Genomic DNA, 26,546 nt, shown 5'->3' with positions numbered 1-26,546 from the left:
CATGTCCACTTTCCAAGGAAATGAATGTACCGCTCATAAGCCCCTCTCTCTCTTTAAAATAAAAAATCAATAGGCGAACATGAAGGCCACCTTTGAACCAAGTGGTTGTAATGAACAACAGCGCCATAGCAACCACATTCCCAGTGGGCACACAACAATCCAGACAGCATTCACAAAAGAGCATTCTGTCCCTAGAGAGAAACCACACAGATCTGGTATTGAACAAGGTTTTCTAGATGTCATACAGGTACCTACGATATATTCACAAGACTACACATGACCTTAATCTGACAATGACTAGGTGGGGACAGGTGTGTAAAGGGCATGAGAAGCATTCACCAGCTCACAATCGACGTCCTCGTCGATCGCGGAGAGGAACAGCAAGTGCAGAAATAACAAGCGCATGACTTTGAGCTGGGAGCCAACCGAAATCTGCCAGGGCCTCCTTCTGAGAGGGAGACTGAGCAGAGCAGAGTTGTGTGGAGTTTGGGACCGGAGCCCAACAAGCCACGAAACAAAAGGAGAGGTGTCAAAGGAAGTTGAGAGGGATCTGAACCGAGCTGAACTGAGCTGCCAGAGAGGAACTCAGCAGGCCTGACTGGCTGCGCAAAACCAGAGAGGGGAAAACATGTTTTGTTTTTCACCCAGGGCACACAGGGTAGCAGGCGATGTCTACGAAGCGACTGAAAGAGGAGTAAGACTCAAGTAACGTCTCATCACTCTCATCAACACTACTGCACTTTGACTGACTGTGGGGCCCAGCTGCACCAAAAACAAGCAGAGGATGAGGAAGTGGTCTGGGGTTGAGTCTTGTGTGGTTGGCTGCGAATTCACACGTTTCACCTCGTGTTGAAATTCAACATGAATACTACTCTGGGGTGTGCCGCTGTTCAGGTGTTGGTTGAGTTTCCCACGTATGACCGTCAACAACAGACCACAAGACACTGTCACAGGGAATTAGTACCGTCCACCGAAAATGTTGCGGGTGCATCTTGGGTCGGGCCGAGAATACATGGGGGGGATACATGACGTGACATAGGGCCTACATAGTAGCTACGCAGGACAGATCTAGGGATACACAAGGAGAGAACATTGATTTGAATTGGTTTCAGGGCACACAAAGCGATCGTTGTACCACATCAAGTACCATCCTAAATATCAACTTCTTCCCTTGATATCGACTTCCATCTCTCGTGACAAGGAGTATCTCAAGCCCTCACCGGAGAGGACCACCTCGATCAGGTCTCCCTCGTGGATGTCCTCCGCTGACGTCAGCCTCTGCAGGATGTTCTCCGAGGCCAGGTCATGGCGGAACAGAAGGATCTTGTCGTACATGCCAAAGAATCCACACTCCGGGAACTGAGGAGAAGAAGAAGAGCAAGAGGTATTACAGGTGTGTTTAGTTTACACAGCGTGTTACTGTGACGTATATATCAGGGTTTGGGACCAAAACAATTCATTTTGTTTCCCGAGCAGAACCCCTATTTATTGTGTTCTGCTCCAGTGTTTCCGACCAACATAATAAAGTTCTGAAACGGTTCAAACCCGCTCAAAAAGTAACGGTTCAAACCCGCTCAAAAAGTAACGGTTCAAACCCGCTCAAAAAGTAACGGTTCAAACCCGCTCAAAAAGTAACGGTTCAAACCCGCTCAAAAAGTAACGGTTCATACAGTTTGTTTTTGTACCCTGTGAAATCAACATCGTTTTTACATTCAGCTCGTTCATTTGCTCCACCAGCTCGTGCGGATAGAGAAGCTTGCTATGGAACGGGTAAGCTACTTGGTTACATGTTCGATGGGCAGATAAGTGCAGGCGCGAGATGCAACTGAAATTTCACAGGTGGGGAGAGAGCGGTGTAGACACGGAGGGTGCTTGGCTTGAAGCGCTGAGCATCATGACATGAAGTGAATTGGAATGGGTTTAGGCTATCACTATTACAACTGTATTACAGAGTTATATACTAGACATTAGGAATATTTTTGGACCAAAAAGAAGCGTTATTACCCGGTTCTGGTTCCCGGTTTGAAAATAACAGTAGAGATCACTTTCATTCCCAGTTCTGTTTACACTACACATTTTTTGTTGTTCTCTTTCGGTTTTCGGTTCTGTTCCCTGCACTGGTTCCAACCCCTAGTATGTATGACTCAGGCCTGAGATTCTCCATTAAAAGTACTTTTTAGTCCAGGATTAGGTTAAAGCATATAAAGTCATTCTAATTTGACATAACCTTTTGGGGAGGGGGGGGATTATGAATGGGGCCCTTGTAGGCCTACACTACCAGCAAGAAACGAGTGAAGAGCAGTTTGCATGGAGTGTGTGTGCAGCAGCCAGCCAGGCAGCACAGAGAGAGTGACAGCAGGAAATTGAACCCACAGGCTCCGGAGCTGCAGCAATTAATCTCCTCTAGTCATGAATTATGCCTGTGGTCCTGTCACTGACACCCTGCTGCCATTAGCCGCCCGTCCTGCTCTGTCTACCCTACGCTACAGCCCAAAACAATATGACACCCAACTGACAAGCCCCATAACACATTCCGGACCCAAACAATCTGCCAGCAGCCACTGACCTGATGTGCTAGCTAGTACACCGCATTCCAAGCAGCTTGTCACTGACACGATCCCACTACAATACACCACACCACAAGCCAACCAATCCAGTTCAATCCAACAGCACACAGAAGACATCAGAAGCAATATGCCACCACTTGACATACTGAACTACTTACTACAAGGCACTGTGACCCCGAATTATACATCACCGTAAAATATGCATATGCAGGCCTCAGTCAAGTAGTTGCCCATGAAGAAGAAAACACATAGGCCTGTGTATGTCGCCACGCAATAGGCTGCTTTGTGCCTTTAAGGGTCAATTTCTGGTTGACCTCCGCTTATTGTAAAATCTATCTATAGAAAAGTATTGAAGGCAAAAAATATATACTGTATATATATGTAAAAGCCAGTGTAATTTATATTTCAGGAAAAACTTTATCGCCACATCAACAACAGACAGCCATCTACCCAGAAGACAGGACGCTGTATCTGTAGGAGTCTAAATCAGACAGTTAATCTGACTCCACCATCTGCAATAGAGATACTGTACGTGCAAATCAGACCAATCCGAACAAGACAAACAAGGAAGTGAGCTGTCCTTTGTCTATCCTATCGTAATGAAGTATTGCGGTCTCCTATTGGATGGAGCCTGCAGGGAATAATGTAAATGACGTATTTTATGTCAGGCATAGTGCCAAACCTCATGTTAGGCTTAAGGATCAAGTAAATCTAATCATGATTCAATATTATACCATTTGAAAGATTATTATCTTGGGCCAATAAAGCAACCGAAATCTCAGGATCTATCTAATCAGACCCATGAGACGATTGGTGGTCATAAGGTGCATCACGACATGACATCGTTTTATGTCGGTGCCATTGAACAACAACAACAAAAAACACGAGGCAACTTCGTACTCGAGTAGCACGCATCAATCTGCCTGCAAATCCACACACTGCACCCGCCACAACCATCAGCGACGGTTCGATTCTTCGATTCACATAAGGAATGAGCACCACAGACACTGTACAGTATATCATAGCGATCAAGAGCTTCCGCTGCTTCGTTAACGTTTCCATTTTCAACAGTGGCCCACTGTCTGTTTGGTGAACACACATCTTACAGAGTGTGACTAAGCAGCAATAACTCAGCAGCGATGATGTGAACTCACGTGGAAACAGCTGATCCCGTCTTTGTGCTAAACCACTATTAACCCGAGATGAACTCTTGCGTTCACACGATCCCCTCGTCCACACTCTCTCGATCTATTATCACACTGTCAGCAGTCTTTAAAAAAACTCGTATTGCGGCGGGCTAAATCACAGGGTCGCACAGAGTGTGTCTGTCTTGTTAAGTCTCAAACAAATCCACTTTGAAACAAAAGTATACACCTCACACACATGGTTAAGGGCTTGGGGGGGGGGGGGGGGGGGGAGAAGACACCCGTTCCATGTCAGACACAGAGCTGAAATGTATTACATTTTGAGTTCGCATCCTAATATGACACTTTATGTACATCAAAGAAGACTGAAATATAACAAAAACCGTTCGACATAGAAACACCGGATTTGGGTCTTTTTTTTTTTAAACTAATGTTTATTCATTATAAAAGAATTAAGAATATGAATAACATTCCACCCCATGAGGCCACTAGTCATTTGACTGCTGAAAAGCGCTACGGAGGGTTATCTAACGACCGTCTACTCAGTCCGCCATGCCAGTAAGACGTTTTAACAGGATCGAACCACTGAGGAGAGACAGAGGTCTGTGTCATGTCTTAACCCTCACCCTCATCCTCCACCTCGTCCCCAAGCTGGCCCCCCGCTCTGCTTGGCTCGCCACCCAGGAACCACAGTCAGAGCAGACCAGACTGAGCAGCAGCCGGGGCATCCCCGTGAAGGATGCCTGCGTTATATAAGTCCATCTAAACAGCTGGGCTTCACCGCCCAGTCCCATGTACAACCTCTAATCTCTACAGCACTCATATGCCATTATCTGAGCCCATTGACTAAGTACGTCTCTATCGAGGGCAAATTATCTGACTCCAAGGGTGGATGTGGTGCAGGTTCACCTTAGAACATTTGGAGCAGAGAAGGCGATGCCTCGTACCGTTTATGGTCAGGGTTGTAGTTTCTCTGTGTTGCAATACTCTACAAGAGTCCCCTCTCTCAAAAGCACTGGCTCATGAGTCTTTGGTCAGGTTAAGTCTTTAACCTATATAAATATAAATATATATGAAACAATATGAATAACATTCCACCCATGAGGCCATTAGAGAGGGTGATTTGGTCATTTGACTGCAGGAAAGGAATACGTATGATGAGTGCGTGAGGGGATGTATATTTCCTGCTGTGTGTACATATCGTGCGGAAGATACTGCAAATGCAGAACCGGCAGAAGTTGCAACAGAGCCCAGGGAAATCGGTGTACCATAATAGGACACCACAGAACATTGGCCGTCATTTTCTGTTAGTTTACAATTCCCAACGATTCAACATGTTGAAAGAATCGCCACCGTTCGACATCTTTACGGTGCACCGCTGACGTTTGTTATGTCTTGTTCTTTAAAGTCTGAAAAAGACACAGCCGCTTTACCCCCTTATATAAGCCAACCACTTATCAAGCCTTTAATACTCGACCTATCAGTGTGCTGGGTGAGCAGAGAGGCTCTGGACAGGGCAGCCCAATAGGAAACAGAAAGGTAAACAGCTATTTGCTTGTTTTTCTGCACCCTACTGATCTGTCACCTCACTAGAACACTTAGCATAGAACAACAGGAAGTACGGCTGAGTGGGCCAAGGTCGCCATGACGTCCAGAGCCCCGTCGTCAAGCGGTGGGCCTCATTCATTTGGATGGCCAAGGGCGAAATGAATAATTACGAGGGACACTCCCCCCTTTTTGCTATTTTGAAGGGGGGAAGAATATTGTCTTTGTCTCTCAGTGCCAGAACATCTTCAATCACCATTACAGCAATTTACTTCTGAAGCCGAATTGAACTTGAAAATGAACCTGAACGTATCAGTAGTCATGAAACTAGGTGGCTAGCTTGACTATATCCAACCACGTAACCGTGCTACTGCCAAACAAAGCCTTTATCTATTCACGTCGACTACAAAGGTAGACAGGCGGTATTCATTGCTATTTTATCAAAGCACACGACAGTAGTGAATGGAGTAGTAACCACTAAGATACATGGCACTAACCCAACCTTGGTGCTTTGAGCCATTTTTTATTTATTTTTTTACAACGGATACGTTTATAAGAGGCAGATCAAATCCAATCTACGTACTCGTAAAAAACACACACGACCACATTCAAACAATCCCCCGACCCAGACAAACAGAGAGGCTTAGGCTATGTACTACACTACTTTAGACCGGGGCCCGTAGGTATAGTGCGATACATAGGGAATATGTCGCCATTTGGGCTGCAGACAGAGGCATTTATCTCCATCGGTGTTTACCTGTGAGCATGAACAGAGTTAGCATTAGGCTAGTACCATCTGTCTGCATGACAATGCCAACAGTTGAGCCTCCCTGCGGACGCACGTTCTGTTCGATTGTACACAACTGCTCTTGTCTATCATCACGAGAACATCTTGTGTCTTTAGCTACCTTCATTTAACATGGCACCAACGTGACCTCTAGCCCCTAAGAGAGTGTGTGTGTGTGTGTATATACAGTATGTGTGTCATTCACACAAAGCTTTCAGGCATGTGAGCATTACATAAAACTGTATGCTGTTAACGTCAGAAGTCAGTCCCAATACCATTACAGCTGGGGTTTACAGTAACTGTCCAATGTTTCCAGATTTCTTTGAACTATGGCCTTATAATTAATTACAACATGAGTGAAATACTTTTACTTCCATTAAGTATGTTAAAAAAAGAAGCTGTTCTATGTTGGAATGGGGTGGGCGTATACCGGTCATTAAAAATATTTATGCGAGTAGACCGCTGATTGGCCATCTCATCCTCAAGGATGACATCATCCTCTACGAGGAAATAGCAAACATTTTTGAAACCGTCTGTTTGAGATACGTTTGAGGTGGGGGGGGGGGGGGGGGGGGTTCTCCAATTTATGCTTTGGCCACAAATACGGCTATAGGATGAGTCAACAACATTATTTGGATGTGAGTTAACAAAATCGGAACATTTGCCAGTGAGATTTTCACTGGAAAGTTACTTCAACAGCCAGCTGTGCATTCCCATCTTTATGACCATCAGTTACCCTCATATTGTACACTAGACATACAGGACACAGCACATACTTATCACAGTCATCTAACGTCTATTCATTCAGGGTTGTCTCACTCACTCAGATGTCATCTATTTTGCAAGAGAACCCTGATCCCGGAGGGCAGCATGAAATAACTCTTAAGCTATCTCAGTCTTAGCAACTCTTGACGAAATCGTGTAGAGGAAGATTTGTGCAGGAAAGTGAGTTGAGCACACATGTTTCAAGATCATATGGGATTCAGATCTCAACCAATAAGACAGGTATAAAGCGTGCTAATTCATTTCAGAATTTCCGATGTCTACTTGTAGGTAGAGCAAGCTACATGTTTGCCGTGCATAGCCTATAATATTATTGTTACCAAGTTACAAACCACACGTTCCTATGCAGAGGAAGTGCTGTAGTTTCTAGGAGGTACATAGCTCTGAGTCTTCACAGCGCAACAACTGAGAGATACGAATGTTGTGTTGATTCTCTCAAAGGCTCTTTGTGGGACAGAGGCAGGGAGTTTGTGCATTCCATTCTTCTGTTCTGAAATGGTAGCCATGAACCAGAAATTGAAGAACAGCGCCTTGTGCTTACTCTTCCATTTGGTCTTACTATTATTTCTGATCTGTGATGGTCTAGAAACAAACAACACCCACACACACAGACACGCACACTCCATCGCAATCATACATAGAACACCCATCTGAGAACACCACCAGCAGCCAGCCCCCAGAGAGGCAGACTGAGAGTTCACCCAATCATTTCGAGACAGTTGGATGTGTAGAGAATATGTAAACACGCTGACTGCAGATTGTGACTTTGGCTGTGTCCCAAATGGCTTCCTGTTCCCTTTATAGTACGCTACGTTTGAACCGGGGCCCATGAGGCTCTGTGTGTATGTGGGAGTCTGAGAGGTAGCGTTCAGAAAATGCTTTGAGAAAAAATGCCATGGGTTAACTCGCTGCTGAGCATTTCACACTGCATGGTGGACTGACTGTGTATAAAGAGGGTCCATATAAGACCAATGATTTGACTGTGTTTTAGCTCTAATCCATGACCTGTTTATGACTCTCGCCAGCATTCTTTTCACATGACAGAGCTCTTCCTGTGCCCTTCTTGCCCCCTTAAGGGAGGGGTGTGTGTGTGTGTGTGTGTGTGTGTGTGTGTGTGTGTGTGTGTGTGTGTGTGTGTGTGTGTGTGTGTGTGTGTGTGTGTGTGTGCGCGCGCGCGCGCGCTGATATGTGTGACTGCAGAAAATGTCGTATCCCTATGTCATTTATCTACAAAGGCTTCAATTCATGTTCGTTAACAAGAAAGCGTCCTTAATCAGAGCCTTTGAAGGCTTGAGAGAAACCAACAGTCCCCCCCATCTTCCACATTCGTTTCCTTCACCCATCTCACATTCTGAGACATAAAGATGCCTTCATACAGCTCTTAGCAACTACTACCTTAATAGCGGTTCCCTTCTGTCACTCTTCATTCTTAGCCATCAGTAGTCATGGTTGTGACTCAGGAAGTCACTGCTATGTCAGAGCAAGGCAGGCAGGCAGTTTAACCCACTGAGTCATACACACACCATACACAGAGCCACACACAGTTGAGACCAGGGGAGGAGACGGGGCACACACAGCCCGGTCACATCCACAGAAACTCACCCTACACCCTCTCCTCCAACGGATATTAGTACTCATCCCCCCCTTTCCACAGAGCAGAGGAGGAAGAGAAACAATCTATTCATCACCAGGGAGTTCTTTGGAACACAACTGCACGGCCGCGTCTCAAATGGCACCCTATTCCCTATACAGTGCACTACTTTTAACCAGGGCCCATAGGATGACGGTCAAAAGTAGGGCACTATGTAGGGAACACGGTGGCATTTGGGAACAACCCAGGAGAGTGATGGTGCTACGTGAATAGTTACGTTGCTATAAAAACACCAGAAAAAAAAAACACGCGGTGGTTTTAATAGGAGTCACAGACTCAGATCAAGTGTCTTTGAAATGGTCTTAAAATGCTAATCGGTCAGCAATGCACTTTCATTTGATGTTACGTTTAGTTTGGACAATCCCTTACGCTTCCTTGCTACCTGATTATCAGGATAGGTTAGGAAACAGTGCGAACACACACACACACCACACGCAGAGACAAGCAGTATCCCAGGAAATGACTCCAGCGGGTCAGTATGCGAGGTGCTTGGTACGCTGCTTGTCCAATCAGCAACCGGTATCCAAACAACAAGTTTTATAACGTTGTTTCAGTCTCAGCAGGACTTGTTTCAACACCATAAATACCGGTGTAGTACAACGAACTGTCGATGTCTTATCTAGCGACAGATAGGTTCAGCCTTGATGCATCCATCCACTCTTGCACCAAAGAGTATGTAGTCACGAGTTAAGTGGGCTAAACGTATAGGTAGGGACGCAAATTAGACTGGAAAGCTTGAGTTGTCCCTGACTTTTTCAGCACGTTCAGCGGCCTGGAATAACCTTTCCGTCCCATTAGGATGACATCACGCAAGATACAGCACTCTCCACCTCCTCCTCTTCACCAGAGAACACAGCAGATACACGATGCAGGTGAGGAACAATATAAGAGGTGGCTAGAAATCATCAACCTCCTCAGTAAGGAAATTACAATTACACTCTCCAATATTAACACGCTGCCTGCCAATGGACTGGAACGCACTTTAATATAATAATCACTTAAAGCCTAGTGGATGAAACTCGGCTACTCTTAATGGGGATTGTATAATCGTGCCCTCGCCTGACCACGTGGATAATCCCGTCCCAGTGCAGAACACCGGGGTTGCGTCCCAAATGGCGCCATATTCCCTGGTCACTATGATAACTTCCCTTTACCAGAGAAAACTATGTGAAAACAAACAAACAGAGTCCGCATCCCATATGACACTCTTTTCCCTAGATGGTGCACTACTTTTGACCAGAGCCCTATGGCCCTTGGTCAAAAAGTAGTGCACTATATGGGGAATAGGGTGCCATTTGGGACGTAACCCCGAAGAGAACTCTGTCCCCCTGTCTGTCCACATTCACATTGGAAGACGTGCCGTTCTTCTCCCTGGATAAACGCCACAACCCTGCTATACACACACTTATTTATTTTTATTTTATTTTTTAAAGAATAGACACCTTATGACATTTTTCATTACTTTTCATTCAAATATGGACATTTTCACTGCTGAATCTGGTGGTTTGGTGGTAGATTTGGAAACAATGAATGAACTACTTGGTTGATCTGCTACAAATATGCTTAAAAGTCGTTACAGGGAGCCAAACATAAAGCGGAACGTAAAAACAGAACGTTAAAAAAAGGCACACGGGCTAAATGACTTAATTAGGGCTACAGCTGTGTAACCATTACTCACCAGCGACTGACTGTGGATTACTGCGCAGTGCACCAAGGGCAAATCCACAGTAACGTTTCTTTGTTTCTTGTTTATGCCAAACAATTTACACTGAACATTTTACAAAAACACATTTACTGGAAAAACTGTGCAGATGCAAAGTTTGGTAACAGAATTTTGGTAAAATGTTAATGCGACCACGTTTTCCAAAAACTCTGTTACTCTGAATTAAGCAGAAATCATGGGGTGTCACACATTGACACATTGAGTTGGAAAAAAACTATTTTGGTTATTGAACTACAGTAAGGGAAGTGGATTTACACCCGGTAACAGAATTGCGGTAACAGAATTTCATCATAGGTCCCTGATCTCTACTACACAGAAATGCATAATTCTGGACATGAATGTCCTTCTCTTCATGTTGATCTATCCTAAATAGGTACACAAAGTAATAAATATGCAATATCCTCTTTTGCATTTTGGGCTATTATTCTACAAAACTGGCTATTATTTTAATGAGCTCCGACCCCAAACAAGACCAAATTTGGTTGCAACTCTGAACCAATCATAGAGGTCTATGTTTCACATGTTTGGACATTAAAGTACAGCACAGCACAGCAGGGAACAGCAGTGTAGAGATGAGTAGAGGACAAAATCTGAGCCAATCATGAACGTCTATGTTTAAGCCAAATCAAGACTGGACTAGACCAAAAATCGACATCCGTGGACGTTGAATTTAAAGCTGCTCTTGACCGTACCAAAGTTCAGTACAGTAGAATACAGTAGAGTACAATAAAGTAGAGTATAGTTCAGTACAGTACAGTTCAGTAGAGTAGAGTACAGTATAGTTTAGTCGAATACAGTACAATACAGTACATTATAGTGTACTGTACTATATTGTACTGTACTGTACTCCAAAGTGCTCTATTGTACTGAACTAAACTCTGCTCAACTTTTTTAAACTTTACTGTGTTCTTTTTTGTTGTTGTAAGATTTTATTAGATATTTTATAAACAACACAAAACATACACATGCACACGACAACGTCATACAAACATCAACCACATCCCACCTTCTCAGATCCATTAACACCCCTCTCTCCAGCACCCGCATCACTTTCCACCACATCGGCACCATTTTGTTTCTCTCCGTAGCCCACACACTTAACCATGTTTGATAATAAAGCATTTTAACCCCTCCATTGCGTTAACGACGGAGGATTGGTTGATTCCCTGTTTTTAAGTATACGTTCTTTTTAAAGGTGATTGACGAGAAAAGTAGCATCCAACCCATGAAGTGTCTCACTGCACCCTCGTATGCCATGTCTTGAAATATGCAGACAGACGGATCAAAAGTACATTTACAGTGTAATACTTCTACATTGTAATACAACTTTCTAACTCCGCCCATAACTTTTGGACTTTCCCAGAAGGCATGGAAAATGGAGTCATTTTTTGTTTAACAATTAAGATATGACTCTTCCGTTGTGCTGTAGAATTAGTGAATTTTGTATCTTGTATAATAAATTATAAACGTACAGTTCGACTGGATTAAGCGTACATTTTAGTTAACGGTAATCTCGTTAGTTATGTTCCAGCATTCCCTCCATCTTGTGCCAATATCAGTTCAAGTTCAATACGGTTTTGTATAGCTTACATACGAATTAAATATCATCCTCTGACTCAAGATTGTTCAGATGTTCAAAATATTTCAAATCTAAATTTTGTCATATAAAATGTTTAGTCAGTCCACCCTATCCACAGAAATAGTTTTTGGTTTGGCATGTATTTGAAAATATCTACATTGGTCAATTAAAGTTGAAATGTAAGTAAATGTATTTCCTACTCTCAAGTCATTTATGTTTATGGTTTCTATGCCTTTAGTTTTCCATGTGGACCAATTTATCCTGGACAGCTATCCAAGGATTGATCCATAAGGTTGTGTTGTTAGGGATTGATATTGGTTTCTTGTAGAATACATTTAATTTTCTTAATAGACTGTGTTCTATTGTGCTTTACACACTTGTGAAACGTACTCGTCTATGATTGGTTAAGATCTGGTCCGATCCAAACTGGACCAAATCTAAACCAATCATGAGCGTCTATGTTTGGACCAAATCAAGGTCGGTACGGAACAAAAACATCTGTGGACGTTGAAATTAAAGCTGAAAAACCAAAAACTATTTCTGTGGATAGGGTGGACTGACTAAATTTCAACTGCTTTTCAACGTCCGGTGCTAGTTGGCGCTCAGTGGGTAAGGATGCTGGTTACAGTAGATGGAAAGAGAGGGGGCTCATGGGTAGGTGTCAGTAAGAGGTGACATTAACTGGAGAGAGAGGCAGAGAGAGAGAGAAAGAGAAGAGAGAGAGAGGCAGAGAGAGAGAGAAGAGAGAGAGAGATAGAGAGAGAGAGAGAGAGAGAGACAGAGAGAGGAGAGAGAAGAGAGAGAAAGGAGAGAGAGAGAGAGAGCGAGAGAGAGAGAGAGAGCGAAGAGAGAGTGAGAGAAGAGAGAGAAGAGAGATAGAGACAGGCAGAGAGAGAGAGAGAGGCAGAGAGAGAAAGAAGAGAGAGAGAGAGAGAGAAGAGAGAGAGAGAGAAGAGAGATAGAGAGAGGCAGAGAGAGAGCGAAGAGAGAGAGAGAGAGGCAGAGAGAGAAAGAAGAGAGAGAGAGAGAGAGCGAGAGAGAGAGAGCGAAGAGAGAGAGAGAGAAGAGAGAGAGAAGAGAGAGAGAGAGAGAGAGAGAGGCAGAGAGAGAAAGAAGAGAGAGAGAGAGAGAGCGAGAGAGAGAGAGCGAAGAGAGAGAGAGAAGAGAGAGAGAGACGAGAGAGAGGCAGAGAGAGAGCGAGGGAGCGTGAAAGGGAGAGGTTGTCCAGACTGTTTTGACTTGCTTAGACCACCAGACGACAGACAGTTATGAGTTGAACGTAATAGTATGCCGGTGGAAGGGAGGACAGTAGCAAGTGGAAGGGAGGACAGTAGCAGGTGGAAGGGAGGACAGTAGCAGGTGACCCAACTGTATTTTGTGACTAATATGAGTTCTCATTGTAGCCAATTCAACTGCAGTAATTCCGTTACAGATTTTTCTGAAATTCCATTATCAATTTGGTAACATCAATTTCTTGTTTAATCACTTAATAATTCATAAACCAAATCGATATCAGTAAAAACACTAGAACTAATTGTTCTGTGAACTAATTCTCATGATCCTCCCCATCTTAAAGATACGTGGGTTTTTGGTAATCGAATTTCAAGGCAAATAATTTCTGTAAATAAAAGTGCTGATATTAGTTGGGGGTCTTTACTTCAACATGATTATTTTTTGATGCATTTATAATACCTTTGAAGACCTTTTCTGCTCGATGTTTTCTACGATCCATTTTTTAGCCGTTTGACCAGAAATCAAGGCCATTGCTTATTCCTAATATTTAGGAGAAAAAAATGGTTGGAAAATGTATATATACCTTAATTCCAAACTCAGCTTTCATTTGACGCCATATTTGACCTATGAACGTCACATGGTGCTGCTCGTGGGTCCTTTTACATGGAAATGACATCAACCAGGAGAGTAGAGGAAGTCACACACTCAAACAGCTGCCTGCCAAAAGACATCAACAAACACTGGGCTTCCAGAGGCTCACAATCAACCCCAGAGGGAGCGCATATACATCCCAGTGAGGCGAGATAAAGCATTTAATTCAACTTTATTTTGAGGCAATTTGGGACAGTTTTTCCAATTCATAAGCCAAAAACCCCATATCTCCCTCCCTTTGCAGACGAGAAGCTCTTGGATAAACATGCCTCAAATGGTAGGTTAAACTGTGCACAGTATAATCAAATCTCAATTACTTTGCTCTCGGAAGGGATGGAGGGACACTTGCACTATGGTATAGGAAACGAGTATGTCATATCAGTACATGTTTGTGTCCCAAATGGCACCCTATTCCCTATACAGTGCACCACTTTTGACCAGGGTGCCCATAGGGCTCTTGTCAAAAATAGTGCACTATGTAAGGAATAGGGTGCCATTCGGGACGTAGCCATTGTCATTAAACACTTAGGGGAGAGTCACATTCAGAGAAGGTTATATTAAGGCTGATCACATGCACAGGGATAACTCTTAAGCAAGCTGACCAATGACGGATCATACATCTGACTGTTCTATTGACCAGATGAGAGCCCTGGTCTCTGAGGCTGGTAAACTGCAGCCATATGCATTAGACTACTGTATCTCTCTCTCTATCTTCCTATCTCTCCTGCTCTCGCACGCTCTCTGTCGCTCTCTGTCGCTCTCTCTCTTGCTTTCTCACTCTCGCTGCCTTGTGTCTCTCTCCCTCTCTCTCTCTCTCTATCTTCCTATCTCTCTTGCTCTCGCACGCTCTCTGTCGCTCTCTCTCTTGCTTTCTCTCTCTCTCACTCTCGCTCCCTCGTGTCTCTCTCTCTCTCTCTCTCTATCTTCCTCTCTCTCTCTCTATCTTCCTATCTCTCTTGCTCTCGCACGCTCTCTGTCGCTCTTTCTTTCTCTCACTCTCACTCCCTTCTCTCTCTCTCTCTCTCTCTCTCTCTCTCTCTCTCTCTCTCTCTCTCTCTCTCTCTCTCTCTCTCTCTCTCTCTCTCTCTCTCTCTCTCTCTCTCTCTCTCTCTCTCTCTCTCTCTCTCTCTCTCTCTCTCTCTCTCTCTCTCTCTCTCTCTCTCTCTCTCTCTCTCTCTCTCTCTCTCTCTCTCTCTCTCTCTCTCTCTCTCTCTCTCTCTCTCTCTCTCTCTCTCTCTCTCTCTCTCTCTCTCTCTCTCTCTCTCTCTCTCTCTCTCTCTCTCTGGGAGAGATAAGGACAACACAAGGCCTGTCTCGTGCAATTGATTTAAAATAATATTATTTTCAGACCGTGAGCGGTTGATTCCACAATAGTGCCGTTGTCAGACCATGAGTCTAAAACAGTGAGGGCATTCTACAGTGGGAGACACTGTACATTAAGGCACACACACAGTGCATACAGTGTACTGCCATTAAGTGTAGGTCAAATCACAGTCAAGCTTCCGGGCATGGCGTAGCCTATTGGACTTAAGCAAAACAGATCCTATGAAAAGTGATGCACTGTTATCAATGAAAAGCATCAGCAAGACACACACCACATCACTGTCCTGTTCCTCGTCGGCCAGGTCAATGTTTGTCCCTCCAGCCCTCACAATGAGCTTGACATTGACGCCAGTCAAATCCTATGTTCTCCTTCCTCGTGTGGGGAAGCTATCAGTCAGCCGAGCTGATACTTCCTCATATGAGGTGGTGAGGCCAGCAGGGTTGTTGCATTTAAACCTAAAGGACGAAACAGACCGCACCAACAAGCTGTTATAAGCGGAGGGAGGCTGTCCTATCGCGTCTGACCGCAGAATATTGCGGACATGATTTTCTGATCCTATCCCGATGATTCTACATGTTGACTCTAACCATTCGTCAACACCCAGCAGGTGATCTACTGTGCAAGGTTCGTTACGGTGGGTATTATCCTTTGGGGCCCTGTTTCAGAGGGCTGAACAGAATCAACATTCTGTAGATTTCCTATTGGACAATCAGTAAATACTCTGTCTCCACGTCCTAGTTCCGTACTGGACAGACCCTGCTGTATCAGTATGATTCACAATAAGAAGCACAGAGATGTTGACAGCCAGCTATGCCTTAGGGAATGTTAAACTGAATACATAGTATTGGCTACTGAGGCAACTAAGATAACACAATTCTATTTCCAAGTTTTTTAGTCGACTACTCAGAAACATGCTTTTGTTTAACTCCATAGGCTTTTTTCTATTTCTACACTATTGTACTGAAGGCTATTCCTGGTTCTAATCGCAGTGAGGGACAAAAGGCTTTCAACGTAGAAAAAATAGCACTGTCTGACAGGGACTTTCTGAAAAGAGAAGAGATACAGTTGAAGTCGGACGTTTACATCCACTTAGGTTGGAGTCATTAAAACTCGTTTTTCAACCACTCCACAAATGTCTTGTTAACAAACTATAGTTTTGGCAAGTCGGTTAGGACATCTACTTTGTGATTGACACAAGTAATTTTTCCAACAATTGTTTACAGACAGATTATTTCACTTGTAATTCCCTGTATCACAATTCCAGTGGGTCAGAAGTTCACATACACTAAGTTGACTGTGCCTTTAAACAGCTTGGAAAATTCTAGAAAATTATGTAATGCCTTTAGAAGCTTCTGATAGGCTAATTGACATCATTTGAGTCAATTGGAGGTGTACCTGTAGATGTATTTGCTTGACATCATGGGAAAATCAAAAGAAATCAGCCAAGACCTCAGAATTTTTTTTGTAGAATCTGGTTCATCCTTGGGAGCAATTTCCTAACTCCTGAAGGTACCACGTTCATCTGTACAGACAATAGTATGCAAGTATAAACACCATGTGACCACGCAGCCATCATACCGCTCAGGAAGGAGACGTATTCTGTCTCCTAGAGATGAACGTACTTTGGTGTGAAAAGTGCAAATCAATCCCAGAACAACAGCAAAGGACCTTGTGAAGATGCTGGAGGAAACAGGTACAAAAGTATCTATATCCACAGTAAAACGAGTCCTATATCGACATAACCTGTTTACAGACAGGCTGCTCCAAAACCGCCATAAAAAAGCCAGACTACAGTTTGCAACTGCACATGGGGACAAAGATCATACTTTTTGGAGAAATGTCCTCTGGTCTGATGAAACAAAAATAGAACTGTTTGGCCATAATGACCATCGTTATGTTTGGAGGAAAAAGGGGGAGGCTTGCAAGCCAAAGAACACCATCTCAACCGTGAAGCATGGGGGTGGCAGCATCATGTTGTGGGGGTCCTTTGCTGCAGGAGGGACTGCTGCACTTCACAAAATAGATGGCATCACGAGGGAGGAAAATTATGTGGATATATTGAAGCAACATCTCAAGACATCAGTCAGGAAGTTAAAGCTTGGTCGCAAATGGGTCCTCCAAATGGAAATTGACCCAAAGCATACTTCCAAAGTTGTGGCAAAATGGCTTAAGGACAACAAAGTCAAGGTATTGGAGTGGCCATCACAAAGCCCTGACCTCAATCCCATAGAACATTTGTGGGCAGAACTGAAAAAGCGTGTGCGAGCAATGAGGCCTACAAACCTGACTCAGTTACACCAGCTCTGTCAGGAGGAATTGGCCAGAATTCACCCAACTTATTGTGGGAAGCTTGTGGAAGGCTACCCAAAACGTTTGACCCAAGTTAAACAATTTAAAGGAAATGCTACCAAATACTAATTGAGTGTATGTAAACTTCTGACCCATTGGGAATTTGATGAAATAAATAAAAGCTGAAATAAATCATTCTCTCTACTATTATTCTGACATTTCAAATTCTTAAAATAAAGTGGTGATAATCACTGACCTAAGACAGGGACTTTTTACTCTGATTAAATGTCAGGAATTGTGAAAAACTGCGTTTAAAAGTATTTGGCTAAGGTGTATGTAAACTTCCGACTTCAATTGTATATCCTACAGCAGTACCTCAGGGTCTGTGTTAGTTAAAGACAGATAAATTCCACCTCTATCCAATAACGAAGGGGGATGCCAGACAGGCAGGTCAGTGCGCGCTGAGCTGAGGAAAGGAGTGCAGAGTTGGCCAGAGGGCTGGACTCACTGGCAATATTTAACCACATGGCACCCTATACCCCTATTGTCTCTGGTCAAAAGTAGTGCACTGAAAAGATAATAGTGTGCCATTTGGGACGCAAAGTCACTAAATAGTTGCCTGTCACTAAACCCATGAATGAAAGATTGCACGCGCCCAATCCACACCGTTCACACCATGTAACAGCCAATGGTGGTAGGCAGAGGTCCCCACAATACATACATACATGGATGTCACTTGTCTCCTTTCTAGAAATACTATTGGGGCGAAGGAGGAGCTCAGTAAAAAAGGAAGTGGTCTTTGCAGACAGGAACTGAAAATATAATGTTCACATGGAGCAATTATTTTAGTTTATTGTGGAAGACAGAATATTTCCAAAAGAATAATTCACAGATAAAAAAAACAACTAAGAGGAAGATCATACACAGTGTAGACTTCATGAGAGTAGAAGATGGCTTTATTCCCATTGGTTTACGTTTCATTGAATTAGTTCCATTAAGAAATGGAAATCCCTCAGTAACACTTTATTTGGATAGTCCATCTGTAGTTGCTCAACAGACTATCTACAGACTATCAGTAACATTACAACTAACTATCTACTAACCCTAACGCTTACCCTAACCCTAAGCGTAACCTTTACCCTTACCATTATTCTAAACCTAACCCTAACCCTAACTCTAACCGTAACCTTAACAAGCAGTTGCTTATCAACAGATAGTTTGTTGATAGTATGGCCATCTGAAGAGCAGATCTGGACTATCCAAATAAAGTGTGTCCAAAAACTCACTGACATTTTAGAAAACGCTTTACGTACCTCATTACTTTCATGTGGCCCTTTTACGTAACTTTGATGACACATATACAGAACTTCAAAATGTCACAACTCCAGTACCGTCACAATTAATTTAGCCTGTGTCCCAAATGTCACCCTAGTCTCTATATAGTGCACTACTTTTGGGCATGGTCTGTAGGGGAATAAAGGGGAATAGTGTGCCATTTGGGACACTACCTCAGATGTCCAAACCAGAGATCCCACTGCCGGCCTTAACATATCACACACGGTTCACATGACATAGTCTGAATAGGGATTTCAGACGAGTTCCAAGCCCCTTAGCAGTTTCCTCCATAAAACAGGTCACCCCCTTCCCTATATACAGATGTAGGATCTTCATTTGATCACCCTGTTGCAGGAGAACTTTCCTGCAATGCAGCAAATGTAAAATGTGTTGTGTACCTGAGGTTTAAAAAGACGTCGAAAGTTTGTAAGACTTGATTTTCCCCTTGTGAAAAATGTATCAACCCCTACAAAAACTATCCATGAATTATAATCCACATAATAATCCACATTTCCAGTTGCTTCAGGATTATATTCCTGCTGTAACAAACTGGCTCAAGTTAAGATGCTACAGCTGTAGTGCACTACTTTTAACCAGAGCTCTGGTCAAAAGTAGTGCACCCTATAGGTAATAGGGTACCATTTGGGATTGCAACCAGGCCAGGGACGTTAAGCAAGGCCCAAGGTTCATACAGCGATCGAAGCCCTTAAAGCTGAACACATTCCACAGGAATGTGACAACGACCCTTGCCTGTCCAATAAAGAGGGAGTATGTCAACATTGTCGGACGTAGCTCTGTTAGCGTGGCTAACGCTTAACCTTCCTGGACGTTCGCAGGTCGCCCTAACGCATTGAACTAGAGCTAGAACGGTCAGAGAATCCCACCAAGCACAGTCCTCCATTCTGCGGATCATTCTAAGTAACAGGAACGAACATCACAAAGACTGACCAATGAAAACCCACTCAACTGATTTCACCAAACCCCCCCCAGGGCTCTATATGTACTGTATTGCCTCTGAACAAGGCAGTTGGCCCACTGTTCCTAGGCCGTCATTGAAAATAAGAATTTGTTCTTAACTGACTTGCCTAGTTAAATAAAGGTTAAAAAAACTAAATAAAATATCATGATTTGTAGAGATTATAAAATAATAGTGCCTCTGCCAGTATTAGGCCTGGTTTATTAATAAAAAGGGCAATCATAAAAGTTTATAGAAATCATTAGGAACCATGCAATGGTACTAAACAAAATGCTCAAAGAAAGGTAATTCCATTGTAATTCTTATTCTCCAACATACAAGGAGCAGCAGCATCACCGATGAATTAAAGCGTAGGGAGATGACGGATTCCCCCCTGTGAACTGGCTCAAATAATACAAGCTCAGTCGCAACCAGAGTCATCACAATCAGCTGCCATTTGCACTTATCTAATCTTGATAATACGCCCTAAGAGACACATGTTATTCTCTACGGGCCATCCCTGAATTGAATATGGCCTGCAAGGTGAAATGTCCCTTTCTTTCCCTCTCTCTCCCTCCCGCCCTCTCTCTCGCTCGCTCTCTCTCGCACTTTCTCTCGCACTTTCTCTCTACCCCACTCTCTCTCCCTCTCTCTCTCTTTCATCTTTGCTCTTCAATCCACCTATTCCCTATATAACGCACTACTTTTTACCAGAGCCTATTGAAAGGGTGGTATTCATAAGAGAGAGAAGGAGCTCAGTCATGTTCATACTATGACATCACATCATCAGATGCATCAGTTACAGGACTAGTGAGAAATTGGGGTAGAGAGAACTTCATCAAGGAAGTATAAACCAGGATCTGATGTAGGATTTTAATTTCAGACAGTTTGCTACAGCAGGGAAATAATCCTGCAGAAACAGGAAATGTGAATTATTATGTGGATTATAATGTAGGGGTTGATACATTTTTCGTTTGGGCAAATCAAGTCTGTCATTTTAAAGTTAGAAGCCTTTTTACACCGTAAATTGTGCAGGAAAATTCTCGGCAACAAAAGGGTGATCAAATTAAGATCCTACATCTGTAGTTAATCATTGTTCTCTCTGCTGTTCCAGTCTTGTCCTGTGCACTGGCTGAAACAAATGATTAGCCTATGGTACTTTGAGCAGGAATCACACACTCCACCAACACGGCACAGCTCCACATGCAGGAGTGGGGGAGGGGGTGGGTGGCCAGTCATTCATACACCAACAGCATAGTTCCATGGCTCCAGTCACCTTGACATGTCATTCATGTCACACAGTGCATGTAGTCGAATAACGGCCATAATAACAACGCCGGAATTATGGAAGTTACTTAGTGTATAACATATTAACAACTCATGTCATAAGGTTTAAAAAAAGAAGAAAGCTTTGTCCAAAGACTTGCTGGACTTCCACTATACAATAATCAGGTGTAGGAAGAGCTCATTAAGCATTTGATAACTAAGAACACAAAAAGACACCGTTGGTGACCATTCTTATTGCATTCATTGGCAAGGAGTCATATCTCCAGGACCAATTTAACTGTCTCACGCTAAACAAGACTCGCGCCTCAACCTGAGGGCTGACACTCTACAAGCTTAATTGGGGCTGCGCAAAAAGACCCTCGAATAATATCGCCATAGCCATTAGCCATTGGTTTTCAGTACTGACGAAAATGATGATGAAGGATGACGACCTCTGAACCGTAGAAATAGAATGATGCAACGAGGTGAATCGTTACAGTTCTAGTTCATTCTAATTGTTTAGTTCCAACACTGGGTTAAGCGTTTGCGAGACAGACCGATCTTTTTATTAGCGCAAAGTGCATTTGTTTGGACATTAAGGAATAGGTCAGCAATCTGCAATTCAGTTCCTTTTGCTCAATTGCACTTCGTAGTAAGCAGATCTAAAACGCCGTTATACATTAATGAAAAACATAAATCAGTGGTAAACGCTGTAAGCAGATTATTTCCCCCTCGTTCTGAGTAAGTCGCTCTATTTCATGCTCCTTATATACTGTAGCATTTGAATGGCTGATAGAGAAATTGAATGGCACAGAATCTGATTTACTTCTCCCCCACTCTTGCAACAATCATCAACTGACTTAACAGTTGTAGCCCCAAGGAAATTCCACAACACACGACTCTCTGGCAACGTGGGTACAAATCCTGTCACAGCCCTTCTCACCGGTCGGCCCCCCTCCCTCTAAATTCGGACAAAATACAAAATCAATAAAATACATAAGGTCTTTTTTTAACACACTACCATCTCTCTGTCTGCGGCCTGCTGCGTACATCAACCTGCAGCTGTGTTGTGTGGCAGGACAGGGAGGCCGGGGTGACTACGGAGCCGAGCAGGGCAGGCAGAGGCGGCCCTGGGCAGTATGGCGGCTTGCAGGGGAGGGGAACTTCCCCACTGGCTTCCTGGACCCCCCAGGGACAGTCCCTGTTCCCCTCCACCCCTCCTACAGGATCACAAATATTACATGGCCTGACCTACAGTAAATATAGTCCCGGAGTTTCAATACTCCCACACTGGGGTTGCGTCACAAATGGCGCCCTATTCAGTACTTTTGACCAGGGCCCATCGGGCTCGTATTCTCTGAAAGTGAAGTGGTGAGAGAGTCTATAAGCATCTCTTTCTGGTATGAACCACCATCATTAATGTGATGTAGTTGTATTGTTGACCCAGATAATATGGATAGTGGATATACACTCCCCTATGTATTTATTTGGACAGTGAAGGTACAACTTTACATTTGGCTCTATACTCCAGCATTTTGGACATGAGATCAAATGTTTTATACGAGGCGATTTGAGGGCTTTTTCGTTGAAAAAAATGAACGTTTAGTCCACCCATTTGGTCCCATATTCCTAGAACGCAATGACTAAATCAATTTTGTGACTTCAGTTGCAGTTTGTTTTGGTTGTGTTTCAGATTGTGTTGTGCCCTATAGAAATGAATGGTAAATAACTTTTATTGTAAATAAGTATAGAATAAGTTTCTGAACACTTCTACATTAATTCTTGACACACATTCTTGACACACTGCTCGCTTAACCCGGAAGCCAGCCGCACCAATGTGTCAGAGGAAACACCGTACAACTGGTGACCGTGTCAGCGTGCATGCTCCCGGCCCGCCACAAGGAGTCGCTAGAGCGCGATGGGACAAGGACATCCCGGCCGGCAAAACCCTCCCCTAACCCGGACGTCGCTGGGCCAATTGTGCACCGCCTCATGGGTCTCCCTGTATTGCGGCCCGACTGCGACACAGCCCGGGATCGAACCCGGGTCTGTAGTGATGCCTCTAGCACTGCGATGCATTCCCTTAGACCGCTGCGCCACTCGGGAGGCCTTGAGGCTAGCGTGTTTTGGGGAGAGGATCTTTGTGAACTTTCTCACTCGTCATTATTCACGATTCTTGCATTATTATCCGTAACCATGGTAGCACCCACCTGAATGTAGAAGTGTTCAGAAACACTCTATTCTTATTTACTCATGCCTTCTATGCTAGATGTAAGGGTCCTGTTTAGCGCACGATTGAAGGCCAAGCAACCTCACTGTCCACTCTTTCATCATATCCATGCAGTTATATGATACATACTGTATGTTGAGATTGAGGAAGAGAAGAAATGTGATGTTGCACTACTATGGACCACGTTATGTTACACCGCTTTCCTTTGGTTTCCCTTGTAAAATCTAACACGGCCAGTACAAAACAGAAAATAAATGAGAGTGAGTTTAGCTGCATGTATTTCAGTTGTGTCATTGCTGTCGCAATCATCATTGCGGTCAACCATCATCATAACAATAGGTTGTTTTCCTGCCCTTACTCAAGAACCATACAAGACGAAACGTGTTTTACATTACTCTGTGTAATTGTTACACAAAGACAAACTGCGAATGGGATGTGTGATAAGGCCATCTACAGTGAGCTCCAAAAGTATTGGGACAATGACCATTTTTGTTGTTTTTGGATCTGTACTCCAGTATTTTGGATTTGAAATGATACAATGACTATGGTGGTAAGCTGCAGAAGACTGTCAGCTTTAATATACGGGTAATTTCATCCATATCGGGTGAACCGTTTAGAAATGACAGCACTTTTTGTACATAGTCCCCCCATTTTACGGGACCAAAAGTATTGGGACAAATTCACTTAAATGTAGCTTACGGGAAAAAGTGAATATGTTGTTGAGTAATGTAGTGTACTCTGGTGTCCATACCACGTCTTTCGTTTTTCATAGCCTACCACAGTATTTCAATGTATTGCAAAGGCAGGAGGGATAAACTGCCTCTCAGCTAAACAACCACTGGAGCATCTATTGTGTGCAAAACACAAGTGTCACATTCATAGCAGAAACTTAAACACAAGATAACACATGTGAAAACCACAACTATATACTGTTGCTCTGTTTTCATTGTTTTTCTCCCACACTGGTGCTCATTTTACAATATAAACTGGGTGGTTCGAGCCCTGAATGCTGATTGGCTGACAGCTGTGTTATATCAGACCGTATACCATGGGTAGGTCAAAACATGTATTTTTACTGCTCTAATTACATTGGTAACCAGTTTATAATAGCAATAAGGCACCTCGGGGGGTTGTGGTATATGGCCAATATACCACTGCTAAGGGCTATGTCCAGGCACTCCGTGTTGCGTCATGCCTAAGAAAAGCCCTTAGCCGTGGCTATATACCACACCTCCTCGGGCCTTACTGCTTAAACATAATGCCACACTTCATGGTATAATAATACAACACATGTTTACGGTCTACAAAACAGTAATTACTACAAAAACAGTGCAAACGTGAGCCGTGAAACCCTTAGAAACCAACAAGATCTTTCAAACATTCCGTTTAAAATATGTCATCAGTAACACTATAGCCTAGACCATGGCTCTCCAACCCTGTTCCTGGAGAGCCACCCTTCTGTAGGTTTTCAATGCAACCCCAGTTGTAGCTAACCTGGTTCAGTTTATCAACCAGCTAATTATTAGAATTGTGTGCGCTAGATTAGGGTTGGAGTGAAAACCTACAGGACGGTAGCTCTCCAGGAACAGGGTTGGAGAGCCCTTGTCTAGAGTGTAGACTACAAAGCAATGAAGTATGACATGAAATGAAGTGCATGTCTTCATGCATACCCACAATACATCATGAGGAGGACTGCTATTGTACACTATTGCCCAGAAATGATTAGAGACAGTATTTACCTTTTGATCCACTATGGAACATACGAGCTCTTTCACCGCAGCTAGCCCGGACAGATCGCTGGCATCCAAGTTCACCGTTTCCCTGGTGAGTCCGATCTGGAGGAGAAAAGACACCCCGTGGAAAGAGCACTGGGAGTTGGTGGGGCTCGGGGCGCTGAGACTCCCATTTGACAGCCGACCGTAGAGTGTTGCCGGCGGGCTTGGAGACGGCGAGGGAGTCGGTGGGGCCACTGGGTGGGGGGCCACAGAGAGGGGGAAAAGTCTAGGTAAGGGTGGAAGGGACGAACTGCTGCAGGCAGACATTGGCTAGCTTATGTCTCCTTGACGGATTCTTGACGGGGTAAAGACGCAAAGTTGAACGACATGTATTATTTAGAATAGCAGACCTCAAATTCTTTTCAACGCCATCGGGTATGTTGAAGCATCTTGGTCATCTTGTTTAGAATATCCAGTCGGTTGAATGAGTAATAGATCATAGTGAACACAACCCCTATAGAAATAAACAATTAGGCCTACTCTGAAGTGTAACTTGCGCCCTGTACACGTTGCCTCTTCGACAGCTCACATGAGATCCATAACAGTAAGTCATGTTTTAACGAAAGCCTGTTGATTCGTTCCCACATTCTCAGATCTACACACCATTCTGAGCACAAGTGTATCTGGAGAAAAAAAATCGAGCTGCCAAAACTCCAAAAGCCCCCAACCATTGGAGAATGTTCAGCCGCAGGGCAGCAACAGCCAGTTCTTATGGTGAGAAGAAGAAACGGGCACAGAGCAGCTCTCGTCAGTTGCTCCTTGTAGCAGAACGTTTGTCATTCCCCAGAAATTACCTGGCAACAAAAAAAGCAAACGATGAAAGTAGGTAGGCTAATGGAGACACTCCTATCGGATCAACGCGTCAGATTATCATTGCTCATTGATTAGCCAAATTAATAGTCTGCGAAACAGCTTGTGCTATACACAATCATTTCATAAAAGCTTTTAAAGGGTAATAATAACATTGTAATGACAACAATAGAATAACAGTATTATTAGTGGTATTATTATGATCACTTGTTGTGCCTTTGCATAAGGAATGTCAACTAGCCTAACACATCTGGAACCAAGAGACACATCTGGATATGTGCTCTCATTAGGATGGGAGAAGTAAAACATGTTCATGCAATTGCTTGTAACTGTTATGCTATGCTTGATATTGTTCACTATAGCCTAACTTCCCCCATAAAGCCTTTAGGCGTGTACGTTACCTTTTCGAAAACGGCGGTTTTCGCTCTCTGGAGGTTAAACATTTGTTTGATTTCCAATCTTCCAAGAAGTTCGAACGCTTGAACTGTGAATTCGCGAAGGCAGAGCGTGCCTCCAAACTCTATATTTTGGCATTGAGTGCGAAGCCCGAGTATTTTGCCAACTATCCGTTACTTTCCTCTCAAAACTTTTTCCCGTAGCCAGATCGCAACCAGTTCATGCGTATCCTATTATCGCACCATAGTAACTCCCGTCGCCGCTCATTCGGTAACAACAGAACACAGGACTTTCTGGGACTAGAAGTTCTAGTTTTTGTTCCACCCGCCAGCTGTTGATGGTGCAGCTAGACAAGAAGAACGACATTACCCGACAGGCTTTGGGTGTGTGACGCCCTTGAAGTATAAGCTATTTCCTCAGCTATTTATCCCGTTATTTGTCTCAAAACTCTATGATGGCTGTAGTATCTGCGACCTCTAACGGTGCAAATGAAAACTCCTTG

The 26,546-nt window shown here is 43.6% G+C and overlaps 1 protein-coding gene across 1 annotated transcript in view; it reads right to left on the bottom strand.

Moving 5' to 3' along the window:
* Positions 1 to 26,274, bottom strand: part of LOC120019630 (serine/threonine-protein kinase D3-like) — a 51,021-nt gene extending 24,747 nt beyond the window's left edge. The window contains exons 1-3 of the mRNA XM_038962982.1: positions 26,050 to 26,274; positions 24,803 to 25,632; positions 1,221 to 1,359 (exon numbers count right to left, since the gene is read on the bottom strand). Coding sequence (XP_038818910.1) covers positions 1,221 to 1,359; positions 24,803 to 25,105 — 442 coding nt within the window. The 5' untranslated portion in view covers positions 25,106 to 25,632; positions 26,050 to 26,274. The remainder of the gene's footprint in view (positions 1 to 1,220; positions 1,360 to 24,802; positions 25,633 to 26,049) is intronic.
* Positions 26,275 to 26,546: the final 272 nt, after the last annotated feature.

The sequence above is a fragment of the Salvelinus namaycush genome, chromosome 24, assembly GCF_016432855.1.
Source record: "Salvelinus namaycush isolate Seneca chromosome 24, SaNama_1.0, whole genome shotgun sequence".
NCBI classification, from domain to species: Eukaryota; Metazoa; Chordata; class Actinopteri; order Salmoniformes; family Salmonidae; genus Salvelinus; species Salvelinus namaycush.
Note: the sequence above shows the minus strand (reverse complement) of the source record. Positions and strands in the feature narration are given on the sequence as shown.